Raw genomic sequence first — 24874 nt, forward strand, 5'->3', positions numbered from 1 at the left:
AAGAAAAGGCCCTGCTTGTTTACACTTTGCACAGGCTGGCATATCCTTCTAGTCACCCTCAAAGACCTTTTTAGGGTCACTTCCTCCATGAAGCCTTCCTTGACCTTGCCAGACAGAGTCCAGTGCTTCTTCCCCATTGTGCTGCCAAAGTACCCTTTTGAGGATATTTTTGATTAGAAAAGTCTCAATCCAGCTATACTGTGAAGCTGTCTCCATAATAGCTGATGCTTGCTTTTTTTTACTTTTCAGACTCCCCTACTTGTTTATGAGATTCTTAGGGATGAGAGCATTGTTCTATTAACCTCAATGACTGCAGAGCCAAACACAGAACTTGCCATTGGATAGCTTCTCCATAATATTTGTCGAATGAATATTCACACTTTGGAGTAGAAAGCTGCTTTATCCAGGGGACAATCGCAGGCTGCATATTTAGTGCTGAGATATGTAGAATCACCAGGTTCTCAGTGATAATCATTAATCTGAATTTCATATGCTGTTTTTTAGAATAGCCATAGGAAAGCTATTGTAAAGACACCCAGCTTCTAACTCAGAGCATATGCCCTGGTGTGGGAAGTGGGGGGAATTTCTGGTCAAAAGGTGGAGGATGGGCTTGGAGTCATGCAGATCTGGGTTCAAATCTTCTTATTGGTTCTGTGATCTTGGGCAAGTTCAGCATCTCTCCAAGCCTCAGTTTCCTGGTAGTAATATCTGTGTCATTCCATTGTTAGGTGGATCAAATGGGAAAGCAGCACATATGCTTATCACAAATTGTTCAACAGTAGGATGGTGCAGGGGTCCTGGGGTGGGGTAGGCATGGACAGAGTCTCAGGGAGTCTCCCTCAGCCCCAGTGCCCCTTCAGGTTCATTGGAGCCAGCCTCTGAGCTGTGGGCACTGAATCAGTGCCTTCTGCCCCTGCTGGGCATACAAATCTGAGTCTGGAAATTTTCCATAACTGTCATGGAAAACAGAAGCTTCTAATTTTGCCTAGCACTGCTGAAGCTCCTTCCATTAAAAAGATTCCTGGGAGACAGAATAACCTTAGGAAAAGTATTATTTTTTATTAGAAAAGTCTCAACCCAGCTATGCTGTGAAGTTGCCTCCATAACAGACTGTGGAAAAGATTAGCTGGGATCATCTTTGGCGGGTCAGGGCCCACATTTAATCTCCAATCAGAAGTAAGTGGGGGAGGCCAAGTTTACCCAAAGGGAAGACGAGGAGCCCATCATGGGTCCCCCCATCCTGGGCATTCTTGGTCACATCTGTGTACCTGATCTGCGATGGTCACCAGTTGGATGGGTATAAAGAAGGCCATCTTTTCCTGTGCATTCTCATTCGCTGCATTTCATTAGTGGGCCAAGGAGTTTTTGTCTCTCTTTTTCTAACACTTATTACAGAGTGCTGGGATCCCAGATTTTCATATAGTCTCTAAGCAGAAAAATCCTTGCTTTATGAAATATGTCCATTCCAGCAAAGTTGACTATAAAACAAAACACCAAAAACTAAATCCTGTTTGTCTACTGATTTCCATGATAAGATCAAAGATATAGTCCCATTTAGAACAAAATTCCTAACAGTTGGAATTGAGAGCTTTTCTTACAGGCTTTCTGAAAGAAAGTGCATTCTCAGGCAGTTTTCTTTTCACATCCTCACCCTGGCCTTAGGATACTTGATTTTGTACTGAGAGCATAAAACATACTGAACATCTCCTCCTTCCCGCGGGTCATTTGCAGTTTCTAATGGAAGTGGCTTGGAGACAGTGAGCTGTTAGCAGGTGCACTATCTGTCATGTCCAGGCAGCCCCGTCGCTGCTCTTCCCTTCAGGTCAGCCTCTTACACAGAAGCAGCTGTGAAGCATGACCCAGACCTTTGAGGAAACCGTTGGTTCTGAAGTGAAAGGAAGCTGAAAGATTGGGAAATGCTTATAAGATCTGACTCCAGAGCTCGCTTTTTTAATGCAGAGCTGAGACTGGTCTCCATCTCCCTATCTGAGTAATGATGAGGTTGAGTCAGATCAGCATTTCTCATTGCATGGTCCTAAGACCACCTGAATCAGAATCCCCCAGTGGCTTGTTAATGCAGGCTTCTAGGCCTTATGTGGAACTTGAAGGGGTAGAGCCTGGGAAGGCCCAAGTTTAGCGATCTCCCCAGATGATTCTGGTATGGTTTGAGAATCATTTATCTCAATCAAGACTGCTCAGACTGTGTGTTTATTCATCCTGTGGCAGATTCCGTTCAATCTGTCTGTTTTCTTCTTACCCCCTCCTTGAGGTCTGTCAGATGAGGGATGGGAATTTGAGTGGGGAAGGAGGTATGTGATTCCAGAACTGGAACACAATGGGGATTAGGGCAGGGCTTGGTTGAGGGTTGGGGGTCTGCCATTGGTAGAGAAACCTTTCCTTTTGTCCCAGGATGTCCCTACGTCTCCCGTCTGGGATAGTACTCTACTGGGTGGGGTTTAAGTGGGAGTGGCTTTTGTGAGCTGACCTTAGGGTGAACAAGGTTCCTGTAAGATAGCTCTCTATTAGTTCCTAACAGATGGATTGCAAAGTAGACTCCTGAACAGTCTCTGGGAACCTAAGCTGTCCTTGAACATATCAGGGGTGAGTTTTTGGGGTGGGGTGGGGGTCAATAATGGGGCAAGGATACCTACACTATGCTCCTGGCCAAATTTCCTTTCTGTAGGACTGAGTCTTCCAACTCTGTAAGACCATCTTTCCCTATAAGCTCAAAAGGACTCCCCGTGGGTGGGCCAAAGGGAAGATCCTGAGCTGGGAAGGGCGGCCTGGGCATGAGCCACTATGAAGTAAACATTCACCTGAGAGGGGTCATTGGTCTTTATCATCAGCTTAGCTGATTCTCAAAATAGCTCTGAGTTGCCTAATGCACAAGACTCACTTATCTCTAGTGTGGCTTTTTGTTTATCAAAGAAGGTTCTAAGCGCTGACATGCTCCAGAGAGCATTCAAAAGGTAAGAGGTGGCATTTACAAAAATCCATTCTTTCCTCTTCACCTCACTGCTCTATTGACTGTTTTCCTGTTCAATCTAATCCTATTTACAGCTGCGCATCCCATTTTAGGAGCTGCCAAGGTGATAAATATCCCGTCCTTTTTTCACTGCACTTGCTGCCACCATAACACCTTCCCTTCCCCATCCTGAAGGGCCTGGGTCCTCTTTGGTTGGGTCCCTCATGTTTAGGAAGTTTCTATTTGGTTCCCAGCACATGGGATAAGCCAATTGCTTTGTCCCCTTCTCCTCTTTTCACCTTTCCCCTATAGATTAGCTGTGCTACATCTAGCTGGGAATTGTGGCCAGGTCAGTCCTGCTCTAAGTCATGACCTTTTCCATCTTCCCATGTGTCATGACACTGACCTCTGAGGAGCTGTGGGCAGGCAGTGCAGGAATGTGGCGTAGAAATGGGATAGAGTCCACACGGTCAGGTTCCCAGTCTGCCTCGAATCTAGCTAAATTTCTCCTGTTCATTCCCTTATTCTTGTTAATGAAACACTTGGTGAACAATACTGTGTTCAAGCATTGTGCTAGACCAGTGGTCGGCAAACTGCGGCTCGTGAGCCACATGCGGCTCTTTGGCCCCTTGAGTGTGTCTCTTCCACAAAATACCATGTGTGGGTGCGCACGTACAGTGTGATTGAAACTTCGTGGCCCATGCGCAGAAGTCGGTTTTCGGCCTGGGCGAGTCTATTTTGAAGAAGTGGCTTTAGAAGAAGTGGGGGTGTCGGTTGGTCAGGCGACTGGAGACGCAGCGCAGGCGGGCCGCGGGATACGCAGCAGCACGGGGGAGGTACATTGTTTTGAGGTATGTTCGCTGAGGTCGCCCCCTTCCAACTCTCCCATCCACACTCCTCTATCTGAAACAAGTATACAAGACGAGTGTGGGTGGGAGAGTTGGAAGGGGTCGACCTCAGCGAACGTACCTCAATCAGATTGAGGACGTTTTTTAGCAAAGGCCAGCTTAGGAGTACCCTAATTAAGTTAATAACAATGTGCCTACCTATATAGTTTAAGTTTAAAAAATTTGGCTCTCAAAAGAAATTTCAATCGTTGTACTGTTGATATTTGGCTCTGTTGACTAATGAGTTTGCTGACCACTGTGCTAGACTGGAAACACAGGAGGGACATCAGGGCCTGACCATGAAGGGTTGAAACTTGTGTTTATCAACTAACATCTTGACTGTTGCTCAATAACAGTGCATCCCGTAGTGAATACATTTAACTTTGCCTCTAGCAGGTCTACAGCAAATGTGCTTTTGGGTGATTTAATTCCTTCCACAGTCGATCACTGGGTTTTGGAGTACAACGGATTCACTAATGATCTTGGCCTGAGCTGGTAGACAGTTTGTAAATTAGGCCCCTGTCCAGAAAGGGTCCTGTGGAGCCAGATCAGTCTACAGGTACCTTTTCTTGCAGCTTACCCTCCCCTTTACTCCTCATTTACCATCTCTATTATGATCACCACCATTCACTGAAGCTTATTATACACCAAGGACGGATTCAGTTCTATTTCCTCTTATTGGATCCTTACAGCAATCCTGTGATGCTGATCATCTTAGTGTTCTCACTTCAGAGCTGGGGAAACTGAGGCCTAGGGGGTTTAAGCAGTTGCTCAAGGCCATACTGCTTAATAAGATGAAAGCTCAGACTAAAATCTTGTCTGTCTGAGCCATGGGGTGCATGCGCTGAGGGGAGGACCTAGGTACTCCTCAGGTGCATTTCTCAGCACTGGGCCAGGCACTTGCTCTATGTGATCATACACTACTACTTTGCTTCAGAGAGTAATAGCTTCTGTGGTTCAGCAGCACCGAGGCCCCACCCTTCTTGGTAATTCCACTTGGGCGGGGTGTGGGGTTTCATTGCATTGGGTCTGGGTTCTTAGAGATGTCAAGAAGTACTTAACCCTGTTGGTCCCAGCTGCTGTGCCTGTGGCTGTAGACCTGACTATGGCTAGAGATTCTGGGCAGGAGCTGGAAGGCAGGGAGAAGTTCTGGGCCTAGGTGGCCTGGTGTGGGACCTGGACGAAACACTTCTGTGCTTCAGGCACTTTACTAAACTGTCTCATTGATCACCTAAGGGGTATTTGTGAGTAAGATGGGAAGTCTTATTTATACTTGTCTGCACAGACACAAACTCGGATAAGCCCAGTGACTTGGCCATTAGTAAGGTCATCCTTTGCTATAATGAAAGCTCAGGTCTGCTATATTCTTCTAGCCCACTGCTCAGTGCTACTTATCCTCTCCAGGAGACGCCTGGCATCCCCCACAGGGGGAAGGAACACAGGTCTTCGGGGAGACAGGCTCACTGAGATCTGACACCACCTCTGTGGGGGAGGCTGTGCCACTGCCTTGCTCTCTCTGCAGCAATTGTTTCTGGGCCCTGATGTATCCACCTGACTGTGCCCAGCCTCATGGTTGTACCACATGTCTCTTGCTTCCCTTGCCTGGGCCTTCCCTACTGCTGCTAAGGCACATGATACTGCAGGACTTGCTCAGTGGCCATGCACAGGTGCTGGCTCGCCCAGTCAGGCACGGAGAGCTGCTGACTTGTGCCCACTAGCAGACCTACCTCCCATGCTATGTGGATATGTTTTCCCCAGGGGCTGCCCTGGAAGTGCAGGCAAGTTAATGTCCTAGGCAGTGACTTTGACTCATGACAGATAGCAGATGGGAAAGATCTGGCTGATAAATTCTTGATTTCTCATCCTGATGGGCTATTCTGAGATGTGGCATTTCCATTAGTCTTCCCGGAGAAGTCTGTCATGACCAAGTTTTATGTTCTGGTAGATGGTGGCCAAGTTAGCAACCAGTATGTGCTTTCCCTCCTCCCACACTGCATTTTCCATTTTCCTTCATCTTATTTCATTTCGATTGCAACTCTTTTGCTCCATTAATGTGTATGCATGCAAGATTTTCCCAGAGCATTGTTTTCTAGGCAACACAGGCTAAGCCAATAATAATAGTAGTGATAATAGTTCCTTCCATTTATTGAACTTAGTGTGTGGCAGCTATATCAGCTCATTGAATCTTCACAGTATCCTAATTTTTTTTAAATCCTCACCCAAGGATCTGTTTTTATTGAGAGAGAGAGAGAAAGAGAGAGAGCGAGGGAGAGAGAGAGGGAGAGGAGAGAAACAATCGATTGGTTGCTTCCTATATGTATCTTAACCAGGAATCAAACCTACAACTTAGTTACATGCCCTGATCGGGAATTGAACTTGCAACCTTTTGGTGTATAGGACAATGCTTCAACCAACTGAGCCACCTGGCCAGGGCACACTATCCCTATTAAGCAGGTACTATTATTATCTTTATTTTAAAGATGAAGAAACTGCTCTGGCTGGCATTTGATTCCACATCAGGGCACATGCCTAGGTTGTGGGCTCGAATCTCCAGTGTGGAATGTGCAAGAGGGAATTGATCAATGTTTCTCTCTTGCATTGATGTTTCTCTATTTCCCTCTCCATTCCTCTCTCTCTAAAATAAATACATATTTTTTTTAAAAAAGAGACCAGAGATAAAAAAATAAAAGATGAGGAAACTAAGGACCAGAGAAGTTAAGGAACATACAGCGTGTAAGTGGCAAAATGAGGATTGAACCCAGCTCTTCTGTTCCTCCAACTTGCGAACACAAACTCTAAAGTACCCTTGAATAAAGTTGCCGTTAACCTTTAGAAATACCAAGGAAACCTGAGTCTCTGCAAAGAGCTACCTGCTAGAGACTCTCAAAGACTCCTAGAAAGCCCATAGAGACCTCAGGGGAGTCCTGGGATACTCACGTTGTAAACGCTGGGTTGTACTTTGCACCTCGGTAATAGGAGTACAGATTGAACATCCCAATCATGAAGGCCACAAATACCATGATGAAAATGACCATGAACTTGAAGATATCTTTCACGGTTCTCCCCAATGAGATCTGCAAGGGCCCAAAACTTTCGTTGGCTGGCAGGATGTACGCGATTCGAGAGAAGCTCAGCACGACAGCTATTGCATACAGCCCTTCTGATATGATCTGAGGGTCTGAGGGCCACCACTTGTCCCTGGCTAAATGAAAACAATCTGGGTTACTCTCTGGGGCTAGGATATGCTCTAGAAGAGAAACCAGTTAGTCATCTTTAGAAGTCTCTAACCTTATCACATGCCATTCCCATCCTTGTCTTTAAGTTGATCCCAATACGCTCCCTCTTGGAATGTGCTGGACCATCTGCCCGGAACATTGTTCCCTCACTACAAGGTCCATTTCATTCCCAATTATTCTTCAAGACTTTTCTCAGCTGTCATCAATTTCAGGAACCCCTCTCTGACCCCACCATGGGATAGGGAAGCCTCCCTGTTCTCCTCTACTCCACCACAGTATCGTGTATACCCCCTGTTGTGGCACTTACCATGCTACTTGCTATAATGTGTTTGAGGCACTTACCATGTTACTTGCTATTCTATGTTTGAGCTCCATCGGCAGGGGCTGCCCCATTTATGAGTAGGTGGAGGAGGAGGAGCATGGACTTAGAGTCAGACAGACCTGAGGTTGAGAGTGGCCTTTCTACACACTGGCTGTATGATTCTGAGCAAGTTAGTTAACTTCCTGAGTCTTATTCTCCCCATTTGTCACTTGGGAAATAGCCTAGGAGAGCTGTGGTGAGGATGAAATGAAATCATATATGTAAAGTGCTTAGCTGGAAAACAAATTCCAGGTAACTCAGGGGCTTCTGGGGACAAGGGTCTAGCACACAGCAGGTGCTGATAAAGGTTTGTTAAATGACAGAATTAAATCCTAACCACAAGTTTAGACTAGCCACAAATCGGAACAAGTGAGCTCACGTGGGGGCCAGGAATCTGGAGGATCTTGCTGAGGAAATGCTCCTGGGTTGTGTTCCTCACTGTGTGTCTGTGAGAGTTGTTATTTGATTGAGTTAGGAACCCTAGAGTGGTGACCAGTCAACCAAGTTTGCTATGACAGACCTGTTCTAGGTGGCAAGAGTCCTAGGACTTGTCCGAGGCTGGGGAGATGCTGCTTGTGGTCACCAGTGAAGGTCTGAGCTACCTTGGTTGTATTCCTGCAGCAGAGCAAACCTGCAAAGTGTTCCTATTGCAGTTCTAATGGTGCAAGGAGCAGCATCTCTCTCTAATGAGCTGCCTACTATGTGTCAAGACTTATGATTCTCAAATGAGGGCAGCTCCTTCTTCCTGGGGAAATGTGTGGGGTGTCTGTGGTTGTCATGATGAAGAAGGCGTATTATTGTGATGCTAATGTCTTGCAGTGCTCCAGACAGACCCACACCATTGAAAATTGCCCTGCTGAAAAAGCCAATAGTGTCCCTGTTGAGAAATGCGAAGTGAAACTTAAACTGAGAAACACTGAGAAACCTTAATTAGCCCTTACATTTACATTAGCTGTAATTTTCACAACAGCCCTGTAGAGTACATATTGTTGCCATTTTAAAGGCTGGATTTGGGGTATGGGGCCCTTTTAAGAGCCAAGTAAATTCAGAGAACAAAGATATTATATAGCAAGTCTTGGCACCCCAAGGGAGATGGAAGAGGAAGAATTTTATTCTTTATTTTCAAAGCTAGACTCTGTTAAACAATAATAAAGAACAGTAAGAAATCTTCAGTAAGGGAAACAGGCCTCTGTTTGCCACAGAGTTTCATGTAGTGCATTTAAATTACATTTGGAAATATAATAAAATTATAGACTCTATGTTCTCATCAAGGTCATAACTCAGAAGTCTACGAAAGACAAGGAGACTAAATTATGTTTTTCCAATATATCTGTCGCCCTCTATGGATAAATAAAACATTTGGATAGTATAAAATAAGACCTAGCTTCTTCAGACAGACACCAAAAGGAATTATTTTTTCTTCCTCCTATAATTTGCCATCTTAAAACTCAGCTGAAAGGCACTCCTATAGTCTAAGATAGATTTAAATTTCATCAGACCTTGGTGACCAGGTCAGGACTTTTTAGTGAAAAATATTCTCCTTGAATTGGCTTGTAAGAGTTGTGATGGGTGTAAAAGCAAACAGCTCTGTGATAATTCAGACAAGGATTTTCTTCTTGGAGCTATTTCCATGAGAAAATTTGTCCTAAACTGAAAAATACCTGCCTATTTAGTACTGTAGAGGTTGGAAGGGACCACTGCCTATCTGGCCACAAGAGGGCATTCTTTCTCCACAAGGGAAACACAAATGAACACAGAGCCAAAAGATTTCCAAGGGCATGGAGTGAACCATAAAAGCAAGGGCAATAAATACGCAGTGCTTGGGTTGGTTGAGACCTTAATGTAATCCATAAAAGGATTAGAAGTTACAAGTGGACAATATGAAGCCTGAATGATGGCATTAAGAAAAGTACCCAGTGCAGTATCAAGATTCTCTCATCTTCCCTTGAACCCTGAGCAGCACAAAGGGAAAAACATACAAGACCATTTTGCTTTTGAAAAGTCTGAATTTTCAAACCAATAAATGAAGAGTGGATGATTTGTAATACTATAAGGCCCTCCATTTCTCAATGGGGATTTCCCTACCACATTTAAAAGTCAAAATCTGCATAGCAATCTACATTGAATATAGGCAGCAACTCAACTTTTGCAGTAATTGGCCAACCCTCTGCAGATCATTGCTGTACCTGATAATGAAGATTCTGTGGTCACAGGAGCCATGTGGCTTTATCTAACAGTGACATTTGACATTCAAACCCTTCATGATGTAACAGTTGCCATTAGTGAGTGTGTATGAAATGTCCAGCTAATTTACCCATAACAACAAATATCTACTGTTTCTCCTCCCCACACATCTCTCTCTTTAGTACAGAAAGTACAGTGTTTGAGCAAGAAAATGACCCGAGAGGTAGTATGATAATAACTGTTACTATTTAGTAGCATTTAATATTTTCAGAATACAGTACAATATTCTTCATATGAACCGACTTATTTACTCCTCAAAACAAACTTTCTGACATGTATTATCCCAATTTTACATATAAGAAAATGGATGATCAGAAAAGTTAAATAAACAAGGTTTCACAGTAAGCTACAGAAGTAGGTTTGAATTCAGGTCTAACTCCAAAGCCTGAGAACATAACCACTGTGCCTTCTGCATGGTTTTCAAATTCATGTTGGGCCTGGATCCCTTGCAATCCAAGGCAATCCTGTATTTATGGGAACATTGTGAGCTCTGCCTTGAAACCTATTTCTTCATGTATAAAATGGGACTAAAAACCCTCGTGTAACGCTATTGCAAGAATTGCAATTTATAGTATAAAATGTCTGTACAGTTCATAGCCCTTAGTAGGTCCTCAATAAATGGATCCTATAACTCATTATTCCTAAAATTTCAATCTAGTACCTCACGCTGTATGGCCTTGTGGTTTGAAAGAATTAAGGCATCTCCTAAGACACTATCTTGCTATGAGAAAATATATTTTAAACTGAGAAACCAGGACTTTGCACAAAACACAGGGATCCAACATGAAAGGAAAAGCTTCTGGATCCGCATCAGAACTGAGATTTTTCTTTAAAAAAGAAAAAAAAATCCCACAGAAATGCTCCAAGAACCTTTCCCAAACAAATCTATCCTCTCTAACACAAAATGATTCGTTTCTCTTAGTCACTAATTCAGCTTGCAGTGCAGTGACTAGGACTTTCTTTTGGGGCTAAGGGTTGTGTCTACATTAACATTCCAGATGACCAACTGCTGAAGGACCTGCCAAGCTAAGGGCCCAGGGCCACACCCCAGAAGTGCCTGGGGAGGAACGAGGGGGAATACTTGGACTCACCGTAGGTGAAATATGCCACTTCTGGCGGAAGAGAGACATTGTGTAGTGTGTCGTCCTGCACGTGCTGGTCCACGTACAGTTGGGCTTCGCTGGCCTTCAGGAAGGCCATGAACCTCGCGGTGAAGGAGGCCACGAAGATGGACAGCATCCCGAAATCCAAGAGGTTCCACAGGTGTAGCACGTACTCCCGTGGCCCCTCCTCCCAGATTTCCTTGCATTCGGACCAAATCATCCCTGTGGGAGAGTGAGAAGGTCAGGCTCATTTTTCAGTTTCCTTGACATTTGTGACTACAGGGGGGCATGGACGGAAGTGGGGTACAAATATAAATAAAAACTCTTGGGAGCTGAGAAGGTTGATAGCCAGCAACAAACAGAAACCTATCTTAAAAGGCAGATTGAGAATCGGCAAATCCTCAGACTGTGAGAATAGGTTTCACAAACCTATTCAGTGCCTCTCCTTTTGGATAATATCCAGAGGCGAGGAGAGAGTTCTCCTCCATTGATAGATTCTGAGGGCAATATAAGAGAAATACAGTGGATGACTTTTATACGTTTGAAGAACAGGGAGGTCTTAAGAAATCATCCATTTCTGAAGAAACCTAGATGCAGGTGGGCTTTTTGAAGGTCCCACATATGACTTAGAACCCAGATGTTCTTCCTTCCAGGTTAGAATGCTTTCCTCTGTATTTCTATGACTATTTTAGTGAGTGTTAGTTTTGAGTTATTAATTTTTTTCTTACTCTTTTATAACTTTTTAATATCTTTTTATAACTTACTGGATTTTATAGACAGATGTCCTCATTTTTACATATTAAACTATGTAGAGGTATGTAAACAAAGTGTTACTAGTTCCCCCACTCCACTTCTAAGACAGCCTTGTGAGGTAGCCTAGACTAACAATTTGGTGTGTATCTTTCCATACCTGCACTGTCCAATGTAGGGAGCAACTAATCACATGGATACTGAGCACTTGAAATATGGCCTGTTGAATTGAGAGGTGCTGTATAAGTGTAAAATACACACCAGATTTCAAAGACTTAGTACAAAAAATGTAAAATATCTCAATTTTTCATATCAATCACATGTTGTAATGATAAGAATTTAGGTTAAATAAAATATGTTATTTATTAATTTCATTTAAAATTAAATATGTGGCTTATGGTATGTCTTGCACTACATTTTTATTGAATAGTGCTATTTTACCTTTATCTTCACTGATTATTGGTTTGCATTATTAAAAGTTAATTATTAAATAACATTTCAAGCACTTAATATGTGCCAGGAACTGTTTGATATAGATGTATATATTAACTCTCTTCGATATTTGCAATAACTTTATGAAGTACATTCTATTATTATCTTAGTTTTACAGCTAATGTTTTGTTAGGCACAGAGAGTTATAATGTGCCCAGCTAGGAGGCATACTTAGGAGATTAGTGTGGTAGAAGAATCACTAACTGGTTGGTTAGTGAAACAGTTCCACCTCACTGACCACATACTCCAACATGTTAACATTGCTAGCCTCTCTTGGTACTCCCCTTGCTCCTCTGCATCAGGCACAATGGCCTGCCTTCCCAGGTGCCTCCTGTCTCTCCTCAGCATCCATACAAGGCCTGCGAAATCATTTGGTGTGGCCCTACCAAGGCAACTGCAGGTGGGACTTGAAATTCAGTAAATCTAGGAGCTTTTTTGATAAGCAGCAGAAATTTATATTAAGTGAATTATATTAAGCGAATGATGTTATAAATATCCAAATGGCCCTTGGCAGAAAATCAGTTCCCCACTCCTGCCTTGAAGGCTGCTGCTTTCCAAGGTTTCAGCCTTTCTCATTCTTCCCTCTGTCCTTGTGTAAGTTCATCCACCCCTGCAACTTTGTCCTTCATTTCCTTGTGAATGTTTTCCTTCAGACCTCAAACCCAAGCACACTGGCAGATGACCACAGAAGCCTGGAGTTAAGGATGATACTAGGAGTAGACAAATGGTCATGGAGGTGGAGGCATGGCTGACTTGGTCACAGGCCCACATCTGGTAGAATTTGAGAGATGAGCTGATCATCTCTATTCCTTTGGGACTCTGTCCAGATATTTTTAAAATCAGAATTTGTTATTTTCTGGTGAAAATGGCCCATCAAATAAAAAGATTTGAAACTAAATGTATGTTTTTAAATATATTATTTTTGTTGATTTCAGAGAGGAAGGGAGAGAGAGAGAAACATCAATGATGAGAGAGAATCATTGATTGACTGCCTCCTGTATGCCCCCTACTGGGGAATTGTGCCCGAAACCAGAGCATGTGTCCTGACAGGGAATTAAACCATGATCTCCTGGTTAATAAGTCAACACTCCACCACTGAGTCACACCAGCCAGGCCTAAATGTTTTGTGTGTTTTTTTGAGGAGAAAAGTAATCCAAGTCTGTTTACAAGATACCCTCCTCCAGCCTTCCCCTCCGCCCCCTTAAAGCCACACTTCTCAAGTTTACCTTTTCAAAATTTGTGTGGTAATTTCCTTAACACTGAGATTTACTTTCATCTGTGCTTGTCCAAATAAATATTTGAAAAATATTAGAAAAACCATTCTAGGCTGGAAAAAATGTTTGTTGCTTTCCTCTACCCCACATTAAAATTTCTAATGTCTTAGTGCAGCGGTTCTCAACCTGTGGGTCGCAACCCCTTTGGTGGTCGAATGACCCTTTCACAGGGGTCACCTAAGACCATCCTGCATATCAGATATTTACATTACGATTCATACAGTAGCAAAATTACAGTTAATGAAGTAGCAACGAAAATAATTTTATGGTTGGGTCACAACATGAGGAACTGTATTTAAAGGGCCAGAAGGTTGAGAACCACTGTCTTAGTGGAACTGCTTTTATCTAGGCATAGGCTCTATCACTTAGGGCTATCACTGGCTTTAATTCAGGAAGCCGGCGCTCTCGCTTGGCTACATAGTGGGTTTGTGACCTTGGATAAGTCCCTTGATTTTCTTGGGGTTTTGGGGTAATTTCAAGTGTTAAAAGCTCTATAAATCTGAAATGCAAATTATTTGCAGGAAACTCACTTTTCTGGCCAATATGGAGCTCCTCATTGGGCATTGCAAATCACTTCCTCCATGCTCAAATGTCCATATTAGTCCATACAGTAGCAAAATTACAGTTATGAAGTAGCAACGAAAATAATTTTATGGTTGGGTCACAACATGAGGAACTGTATTTAAAGGGCCAGAAGGTTGAGAACCACTGTCTTAGTGGAACTGCTTTTATCTAGGCATAGGCTCTATCACTTAGGGCTATCACTGGCTTTAATTCAGGAAGCCGGCGCTCTCGCTTGGCTACATAGTGGGTTTGTGACCTTGGATAAGTCCCTTGATTTTCTTGGGGTTTTGGGGTAATTTCAAGTGTTAAAAGCTCTATAAATCTGAAATGCAAATTATTTGCAGGAAACTCACTTTTCTGGCCAATATGGAGCTCCTCATTGGGCATTGCAAATCACTTCCTCCATGCTCAAATGTCCATATTAGTCTTCCTAGATTTGAATATTAACTCACCCAGACTAATTTAAATTATCCCAAGGCCATGAGTAAAAGTAGCATGGACCCAAGGGTTTGGGCAGCAGGAATGCTTAATGAAAAAAGAAATGTGTGAAATTAAATACTTTAGTGAGTGAAATTAGACCCTCTGCTTCCAAGGTGCTGAGGGTAGTTCAGCAGTTTATATTCAAGCTGAGCCTCATAGTCTCTTGCCTCCAGCCTGTCAGTCAGAGGAGTGTTAGCCCAGGAGCTCTGAGGGTCAGGATGCCTGCCGGGCTACTGGAGCCTCCTTCAGGCAAAATTCCCTTCACTCAGGGAAGCTGGGAGCCTGGAGAACAAGGTCAACTGATAATTAATGAGGGTGGCTGGCAAGGGAACAGGCTGGGAAATGCTGGGAAGCCTGGGGGCAATGAGTAGCTTCATATGTGCAAGTTTGGAGTAATGGCCACAGGCTGCTGAGATGGAGCTAGCTAGATGGTCTGCATGCTTTCCTCTACACTGTCCCAGGGCCTGAGTAGAGCACACTTCTTCCCCACCACCTCCTGGAAGGTCTGTCTGTTCTTTCAGGTCAGCTTCTCATCACTGGGCCAGAACTCACAGGAGGGAGAATATGCCTAGAACCTTTCAACCCTCAGACCTAATATCCAAACACTATCTCAGTGGCAAGTCCTTTGCAACAGATCTTAGCCTCAGACACATTCAGGATTCATTTGTTTTCCTGGCAGGAAGATGGTATTAATAGATTAAAACTTTCTTAACAGAGCTCCTCATCTTCTTCTGATTTTAGTAGATAACAATATTGAGAACCAGCTAGGTGCCAAGCCCTGTGCTAAGTACTTTACTAACACTAAATCTTCCTAATGATAGGGACAGAAACATAATATTAGGGTCCAGTTATAATTGTAAGAAATATTAATCATGCTCTGTTAACTGTGATTGTTTTGTTCTGATTAAAGAAGGTACATTCTAACCTGGCTGGGAGTTGCATGTGGGACCTGGGAGTTCACCCGGAAATGCAGCCCATCCTCCCCATCAGGGAGCTGCCTATTATAATGGAAAGATTAACAACCTTGTTGCAGAAACCAGAGCTGCCAGCCCTTTGCATATTGCCAGCCTTTTGAAGACCCCAGCCTTTGCATACCCCTAGGCCTTTGCAAATCTCCAGCTTGCATTACCTATTATCTGCCCATTTGGCATACCCTTTTGCCTACTTCCCCATGTAATCTTTGTCCTTCTACCCAATATAAGCAGCTGGTTTATGGGGAGAGGCAGAGCAAATTTTTGTGGATGACCTGCTGGTCTCCTGTACTGCCAGTAGTACTGGAACAAATGCTCATATGTGATTCAACCCTGTCTCTGCTTACTAGTAATTGCCTCAAGTAGTGACAGGCAGCACATACCCATTGATTGTTCAGTTACACTAATAGCCTAATAGGTAGCTACTGTAATTATCTTCACTTTACAGATGAAAAATACTCATGTACAAAGATGGCAAGTATGTCCTCCAAAGTCACAAAGGCAGCCCAGGACCCTTGCTCTCTACTGTTCTGTCACTCATCATGGTCTCTTCTAGGCACAGCTATTCTATGGTAGGAACTTCTTCACCTGCTTACCAGGCTTTATTGAGCACCACATCTGTGCCAGACACCATTCTGGGGGTACAACAACCAGGAAGATGACAACCCATCCCTAGCAGGTTCAGTGCTGGAGACAGATGTATCTGTAAGCACTAGTGCTACACAGAAACAGATGATATAAGAAAAAATGTTCAGGGGAGACTCAGGGATAAGAGCCATCTGCATTATAATTATTTGCCTCATCAGAGTGTCTGGTACATTATATATCTGTTGACAGAACAAAGGAGTGAATTCATGGAGGAGGTGACAGTTGATATGAGGAACCAGGAGTTAGTTAGGTGAAGAAGGAGGGGCTGGCAAGGTGTTTCAGGTCATGGACATGGAAATGAGGGAACACAAGAGCTCAGTGTGGCTCAATAATCAGGGCATGGGACTGGAGATTGGAAAAGCTAGTGAAGGCCCAGTAGACCATGAGGGGGAGGCTGGTTTTCATCCTAGGCATCTGTAGCCCCTAAAGGTGATAAGCAGGGCTGAAACATGGTCTGACTTGCTGGGAGAAAATTTGGCAAATTGGTTGGAGTAGTTTGCTTGGAAATCTTGTCCAAATAAATGAAACCATTAAAAGAATGAATTAAGTGAGGAACCCAGCCCATGTGCTTTTACAATTTTACTCTTGGTCCAACCTAGACATGTGATTCTGTAGGTAAATCTTAGTACTGCCCTCAAAGAGTTTGTAATCCTAGCTGGGTAGATGAGGGAGCAGCTTGATCCTCACATTTTACACATCATCTTACACATGTGAGAACAAATTTAAAGAGACAGAGCTGCCAAGGAGGAAAGGACAGTCAGACTGGGTTTCCTCACACTTAGGCCTAAGCTCTTTCCTCTTCTCCAGGCCTCTAAGTGTACTTTCCCACTATGCTGGCATTTCCATCTCCATCAATTGAGCTTTCCATCCTGGGGCATCTGCTTAAGAAAACACTGTCAGGTTGTCTGTAAGAGTGGTGTAAAAGGAGCCTTCATGACATGATTCTATTCCTGATGAAGAAATGACATGCATTGTGGAGAGGCTTCCTGCTTTTTAAGCTTGATGGCTTCCTGGGAACCTCTATTGTTGTTACACAGTCCTCTGATGAATGTCTCCACAGCCACAATCTCCAGCTGAAAAGCTTTAGCACAACCTCTTTCAACTACCCCAGCAAGAAAGATGGGTTTCTATGGTATGAACTGATGTTGGAGATTCTCAGGTTGGAGGGAGTGATGGTCTCTGGTTCATTTTATCCTCACATGGCAGAGAGGGGGGAGAGAGCTCTCTGGGTTATCTTTTATGAGTGCACTAATCCTATTCATGAGGGTTCCACCTGTTTGATCCAATCACTTCCCAAAGGCCCTACCTCCTAATACCCTCACCTTGGGATTGGAATTTTAACGTATGAATTTTTAGGGACATAAAACTTTCAGCCCATGCAAAGTGCCGAGTGTACTAGGGAGAATCAGGATAGACTATGAGCTATGAAAGTGAGACCACAGCACTCAATCTGCAACAAGCTTTAATGTCCCTTGCGAACTTTAATGCCAAAAACTCCACTAAATGAGCCTTTGGTTACAGACTTGCCAGTTGATTACAAGCCCTTGGAAGCATGGTGTGCTTTTCTTCCTCTGCCCTTTGGATGAAAGTATTCTTCTCATCTCCCTCTGCCTATTGAGAGGTCCAGTTTAGAGATCATATTCCCAATTACTGTCAGTTTGGGCATTCTATAGGATACTCTCCAGCGGCTCTACTCTGTGGCTCTCTTAGGCCCGTGGTCGGCGAACTGCGGCTCACAAGCCACATGCGGCTCTTTGGCCCCTTGAGTGTGGCTCTTCCTAAGCCTTAGGAGTACCCTAATTAAGTTAATAACAATGTACCTACCTATATAGTTTAAGTTTAAAAAAATTTGGCTCTCAAAAGAAATTTCAATCGTTGTATTGTTGATATTTGGCTCTGTTGACTAATGAGTTTGCCAACCACTGTTTAGGCTATACCATTTGATTAGCACAGGCCATGTGCTGGGCTGTCTTTTCATGTATTTGTTCTTTTGTGATTTTGTTAATTGATGGCATACTTTGACCCTGAATGCATTTTGACTCAATGTTGTGAGCATAAAAGTAATGAAAATTATAACAATATTGAAATTTTATCACGAACACAAAGCTGGACTGGGATAAATAAAAGAAACACAATTGATCAAATTTTGATAATGCATAGTTCAATTTTTTCAGACTTTTCTACAGTTTTATTTTACTCAAAACATTCTTATCAAAGTCAGATATTTCTGATAGAAACCTTACAGTTTATATATTGTAAATTTTTAGTTATAATTGACATACAATATGTTAGTTTCAGGTATAAAATAGTGATTAGATATTTATATACTTTGTGAAGTGATCACTATGATTAATTCTAATAAGAATCCGCCTACACACATAGTTATTATGATATTACTATGTTCTCTATACTGTATTCTCTATTCTCTATCCCCGTGACTTTTTTATAACTGGCATTTTGTACTTGTTAGTCCCTTCACCCTTTTTTTCTCATACCTCTACCCTCCTCACATATGGCAACCATCAGTTTGTTCTCCGTACCTATGAGTCTGTTTCTGGTTTGTTTTGTTTTTTAAATTTCATGTGTAAGTGAAATCATACAGTATTTGTCTTTCTCTGTCCTATTTCACTTAGCATAATTACCTCTAGGTCCGTGGTAGGCAAACTGCTGCTCGTGAGCCACATGCGGCTCTTTGGCCCCTTGAGTGTGGCTCTTCCACAAAATACCACAAAATACCACGTGCGGGCACGCACATACAGTGCGATTGAAACTTCGTGGCCCATGCACAGAAGTTGGTATTTTGTGGAAGAGCCACACTCAAGGGGCCAAAGAGCCGCATGTAGCTCGCGAGCCACAGTTTGCCGAGCCGCAGTTTGCTGACCACTGCTCTAGGTCCATCCATGTTGTTGCACATGGCAAGATTTTATTCTTTTTTAAAAAATGGCTGAGTAACATTTCATTGTACACACACACAAACACCATCTTTAGCTTTTTGATGGATACTTAGAATATTTCCATATCTTGGTTACTTTACAAAATGTTGCAGAGAACATAGGGGCCCATATATATTTTTGAATTAGTGTTTTGGATTTCTTTGGATAAATACCCAGAAATGGAATTTCTGGGTCACATGGTTATTCTATTTTTAATATTTTGAGGGATCACCATGCTGTTTTCCATATTGTCTGCACCAATTTACAATCCCACCAACAGTATATGAGGGTTCCTTTTTCTCCACATCCTCACCAATACTTGTTTTTTTGTTGTCTTTATGATAATAGCTAAATCTTAAAATTTATTGATCAGGTTTTGATTATATACAATATCATTTGATAATAGTTTTTGCAATTTTTCATTTTTTTGAAGTTTTCCATGTTAGGAAAATCTGTAACATATTTTGTCATGTACAATTTTAGCCATTGCCAGTTATATTTTATTTTGCTTATATTCTACTAGTAAAGGTTTTTTATGAGTTGGGCAAAGTGAGATAGCCTTTCTTAGCTAGTCATTTGGGAATGGGAACAATTTCCTTGCCAATTCCAGTGGCAGACATTGGCAGCACAAAATACCACCACAAAGAGGAATTTCACAGCTTCATTGCATTCATTAACACAAAAGATGAGAAAATGTTATGCTCTTAGCTTTTTAGATTCATATTAATCATGAAGATTCTACTATATATCAGTACTCAATGATAACAAAAGTATCTTTTTGCTGTGTAATTTTATACTCTGTTTCAGAACTTGATTTCCTAAGCTTTCAGAGACTATTGTTAAATGAGAAAAGTAGTATATTTTCCCATGCAAAGCCACTTTACACTCACTTTCAATACAGATATAATGAAAAGTACCTAACCATTTTCCCCCAACATTTACTTTCAAAATTTGGATTTATACTACAGATCTGTACGTCTTACACACCAGCACACATAGAAGTTGACTTTGACCTCTCTGTGAGTCATCACACTCCATTTTGCCTGCTGAGAGTGCACTTGAGAAAGAGAGGTTCAAAAGTCAGAGTTTAGTAATATCCTATTATAATTAGGGAGAAAGGATAGAAGATAGGGTGACTTGCTTACCTAACACCCACTTCATGATGAGCATTTCTGTCCAGGAGAATTGGGTGGTTTTCACTCTGAAGATCTGCTTTGGATAGTCTGTGAAGGTTTCATTGGGCAGGGTTTTGACACCTTCAAAGCGGTCTGATGCATTCACAACTAATAATCCCAAGAAGATTGTGAAAGAAACTGCATGGGCTACAAATTTCATGAAAGGGCTCCTTAGGGTTCGTCCTAGCTGGAAACAAAATACATACAGACATGTTAAACTGGATACCCTAGGTGGGCTCATGTCTCTCTCTTTAAAACACTGCTTTTGCCAAATGTTGAATCAGGTCCCTGAACAGAAACTGCTAACTGAACTCAGGTAACATTTGCTCTTGCATTTTTATGTGAGTTGCTGTTTGGCCAAATCTGTTTCATACCGAATTCAATTTTTCTTATTTGGAGGATTTAGTGTGAAAGTAGAAAGGAGTGGAACACACTCACTATCATCAGGTTACACTTTGACGGAACAGCTCCCCAGACACATGGATGTGAATTTTATGCCCTTCAAATCTGGGGAAAAGTAATGTGTGTCAATAGCATTCAGGATTAAAACAAACACAGAAGTCTTTAGATATATGCTATGTTGCTCTTTTGTCCATTTTCTTGACTTTTTATGTTTAGATTATTTGTTTTCTGGTAAATTTATTTAAAGTGTACATTTCTTCTAGGTACTGCTTTAGCTGTGTTTCTGTAAAATTTTGACTGTAGCTTTTTCTTTGATATTCAGTCATTAAATATTTTATAAATTCCTTTTTATTTCATTTTTAATTCTGAGGTTATTTAGTTGCCAGACATATAAGACTGTTTTCTGCTTTAAAAATTCTAATTTTATTGCAGCATGTTCACAGCTCATAGCTGCTATGATATTACACTGAGATTTTCCTTGTGGCCTAGCACATGATTAATTTGTGCAATTGTTCCGTGTGATGTGAACCTGAAATGATCCAAAAGATGCCCTGTTAAGGAGCAAATGTTGATCACATCTTTATTCCTTGCAGGCCATCCAAAGGCCACTTAGATGTCTGAGGACTAAACTGGGGGTAGAACAGTGAGTCTTTGCTGACCCTCATCAGTGATTCACTTGAGTCTCTTTCAGGCCACTGCCATCACCCTCATCTAAGCACCAAGTCTTACCTAGCACCCAAGTGTACTGATTGATAAGCCAAAAGCAAAGAGGGAAGCCTTTTCTGAAGCTCAGTTCCTTCTCAGGGCAGATGTTCACTTAGAGCCAGTGACTGGTTAATTGAGGTCCACATCCTGCCTCATTCAAGAGTCCTAGAGTGAAATGTCACCCATGAGGTAGAGTGTTGTTTTGGTAGAAGATCAACTACAGGGTTTCTCCAAGTAAAATTTTCCGCATTATGACTGTGCTGAACACAATATTTATAAATCAGATGGCTTGATAATGTGCTTCAGTATGGTAATCATCTATTTTCATTATGCTAGTTATTTGTGTAACATGATTTATTAAGATTCCCATGTCATAGAACCCACGTATTTACCTATTGAAAAATTTTAAAAAGGTAGTTTTTATCTTATTTAAAAAACTGCATTTCAAGTCCAGACATTGGGAAGCCCTGCTTGTGCTAGAGAACACTTATTTGGATTCGCCTGCATCACAACTTGTCATATGGCAGCAGACTAACCTCAGAAATGGGAAAAGATGACCAGAAAACCACTGGGCCCATAAACATCTGAGACATGGCTTTTCTTTGTAATGTTTATCTTTCTTATTTACAAAACAGAGATGGTGGACTATTTTTGGCCATAAGTAGATACGCTAAATTCAGAATGCAGAGATTAATATAAAGACAAGTATTTCACGTAAATTCAGTAAAACATGAAATTAAATCAAATCTCATTTTGATTTATATGATTTCAAGTAGCAAGTTTGAAATTTTTAATACTTTAGGTGACTGTTGACATATTGGAGTCCTGTTTCCCAAATAAGACACTGGGACACTAGGTGTATCCAGGAGACATCCTTAAGTAGTCAACACATTGCTTATTGTCACTGTGTCCTTGCTGGTGTGTGGTGAGAGGCAAGAGAAGATGGAGAATGTAGGGTGGGGAGTGGGTTGTGGGGAGAGGGAAAGTTGAAGAGAGGATAAGGGACACCAGCTCTTGTGTTTCCCAGCGAGGCCCCAGAAATATCAGGGAAAAAAAGATTGGAAACATAGAGATAGACATAGCTCTAAAAGGATTGATGGCTAAGTTTCCCCCATCCTTTACAGTGATTTCTTTTTTTTATTTTATATTTTTATTGATTTCAGAGAGGAAGGAAAGGGAGAGATAAAAACATCAATGATGAGAGAGAATCAATGATTGGCTGCCTCTCACATGCCCTACACTGGGGATCGAGCCTGCAACCTGGGCATGTGCCCTGACAGGGAATTGAACCATGACTTCCTGGTTCATAAGTCGACGCTCAACCACTGTGCCATGCCAGCTGGACTACCAGTAGTTTCTATGTAACATCTATAATAACTACCTGGGTGAGGAGGTGGGGATGAATATCTTTCCATCTTCTCACCTGGGTGACTTACCTGATTGCAGGAATATGCATGCAGCTGTACCTAAGCTAGCCTTGAGATTCCCTGGGAGAGCTGGTTTGAGGAACTTAATGTTGTCTTTGTTACTTCCTTTGATTGTTATTTTCTGACAGAAGTTGCATCTGTAAAATTACTATATCTACAGACAACCATAAGAAAAAACCCTGATAAGGCCTGCTATGATTTGGAAGATGAGCTTGTGCTCAGTTCCCACTTGATCTAGGCCAGTGATCGGCAAACTCAGTCAACAGAGCCAAATATCAACAGTACTTCTTCAAAATAGACTCGCCCAGGCCAAAAACCGACTTCTGCGCATGGGCTACGAACTTTCAGTCGCACTGTACGTGTGCCCGCACGTGGTATTTTGTGAAAGAGCCACACTCAAGGGGCCAAAAAGCCGCATGTGCCTCATGAGCTGCAGTTTGCCGACCACAGATCTAGGCTGTAAGGAAGAAAAGTGAGGTTAGGCATTGATGCTCCTTTCCTAATTATCTTTTGGGTTTGAATTTGTCTTTTTACTGGTAAAACTGTGATAAAGGTCAGATGAAATCAAATTATTTCAATAATTTTCTTTCTTTGTGTGACATTTCTTAATTGTCTCTCAAAGGTAATTTTTGAAGCAAATTATATTTGGGAAAACCTCCTTCTTTCATAAGGCCCAGGTGATCCAAAAGAAAGGAGAAAAGTCAACTAATATATGCCAGTGGCTCTGAGCTGGGAATCATTAAAGGTGGGTCAGGCAACAGCATAGGTGTCAAAAGAGATGGCAAAGCTTTGGGAGATGTAGGACTTGGCCTGCTCTCCCTGGAGTGCAAAACTCATTAGTCTGACACATGAGTTCAGCAGCTCTGTCATTACTTGGACCATACCAGCTAAGAACTTACCAGGAAATCCAAGCTTGTAATAGTTAAGTCTGGCTCACCCCAAACTTTCTGGGCACTATTCTTTTACTTTGGGAAGTATATGAATGTGAGAATAACTGAGTAGCACTCCTGAATTACCTCCAAATGAACTGCATTTATGAGCCCTCAGGGTCAGGCACCTGCTTCTACTGGTAAGCTCATCTGTGTTCCTGGAACCCGGCTCTTCACCCTAACCCCAAGTGTATGCACCTAACTGGGCCTGGTGGCCATATGCCTGTAGAAAAGGCCAGGACTGCAGTAAAGCACAGAGTGTTTCCAGCATCTCTCCCCAGTCTGTGATATCAAGAAGCCCTTTCACCAAGTGCCACCCTCACTCATCGCCAGTTGCCAGTGGCCTCAAGTAAGGGCTCGGTGTACAAGTTGGAAAGGTGAATGGAGAAAAACTTTAGATTAAGTATTTCAAAAAGAAATGCCTTCAAGCTGGAATGGTTCTCACATTTTAGAGAGATCCCAGTTAAATTAGTGGCAGTTTCTTTAGAATGCTCCCTCCAAAATATTATTCAAAATGTCTAACCTAGGGCTCAGTAATCTTCCTGTCTTTGGGGTGGGACCTGTTCCCTAGGAGTTTATAATCAGGGTCCTCTTACATTACCATGTGAATCCACCTGTCATCCTGGGGGCTGAAGAGGTGCTGAGTAATAGTGGGATTTCAAAGGTAGGGCTTCCGAGGAAGAAAAGGAAGGAATAGTAGGTTTTTATTCCTCCCCTTTAGTTAGTCCGGCCAGCCTGGCTCAGTGGTTGACCTATGAACCAGGAGGTCATGCCTGGGTTGTTGGCTCGATTCCCAGTGTGGGGCATGTAGGAGGCAGCCAATCAGTGATTCTCTCTCATCATTGATTTTTTTATTTTATTTCTCACTCCCTCTCCTGTCTGAAATCAATAAAATAAGGTCAGTTAGTCAGCAGCTAAGATGTTTGCATTCAGCATTGAAGGTTGTAATGCTGCTGATGTAACTGGCTGGGGTTGGGAGGAAGGTTGGTATGAGTTGTGTGCGTGTGTGTGTGGGCATGTGTGCAGTGGGTAAGTAAGGTCAGGTTTCTGAAGCCAGAGAGCCTGGGTTTAAATCACAGCTCCATAGTTTTTGGCAAGTTACTTAATCTCTTTGTGTCTCAGTTTCTTCATCTGTAAAAATGGGGATGAAATAGTACTTAATGCACAAGGTTGACATAAGGAATGCATTATTTTAATATGTGCAAAGCAGAACAGTTACTGGCACATTGGAAGCACTCAGTACGTGGCACTGGAAGGGCTGAGGCAGTTCCCCTAAGGGGAAACTTAAACTTGACTGACTCTTGAGAAACTTATATGTAAGGGTTCAC

At 42.3% G+C, this 24874-nt stretch overlaps 1 protein-coding gene across 1 annotated transcript in view; it reads right to left on the reverse strand.

Moving 5' to 3' along the window:
* TRPC7 (transient receptor potential cation channel, subfamily C, member 7) overlaps nucleotides 1–24874 on the reverse strand; it is a 132036-nt gene that overhangs the window by 26558 nt on the left and 80604 nt on the right. The window contains exons 5-7 of the mRNA XM_005865598.1: nucleotides 20054–20270; nucleotides 10785–11018; nucleotides 6790–7054 (exon numbers count right to left, since the gene is read on the reverse strand). Coding sequence (XP_005865660.1) covers nucleotides 6790–7054; nucleotides 10785–11018; nucleotides 20054–20270 — 716 coding nt within the window. The remainder of the gene's footprint in view (nucleotides 1–6789; nucleotides 7055–10784; nucleotides 11019–20053; nucleotides 20271–24874) is intronic.

The sequence above is a fragment of the Myotis brandtii genome, unplaced genomic scaffold (assembly GCF_000412655.1).
Source record: "Myotis brandtii unplaced genomic scaffold, ASM41265v1 scaffold208, whole genome shotgun sequence".
Lineage (NCBI taxonomy): Eukaryota > Metazoa > Chordata > Mammalia > Chiroptera > Vespertilionidae > Myotis > Myotis brandtii.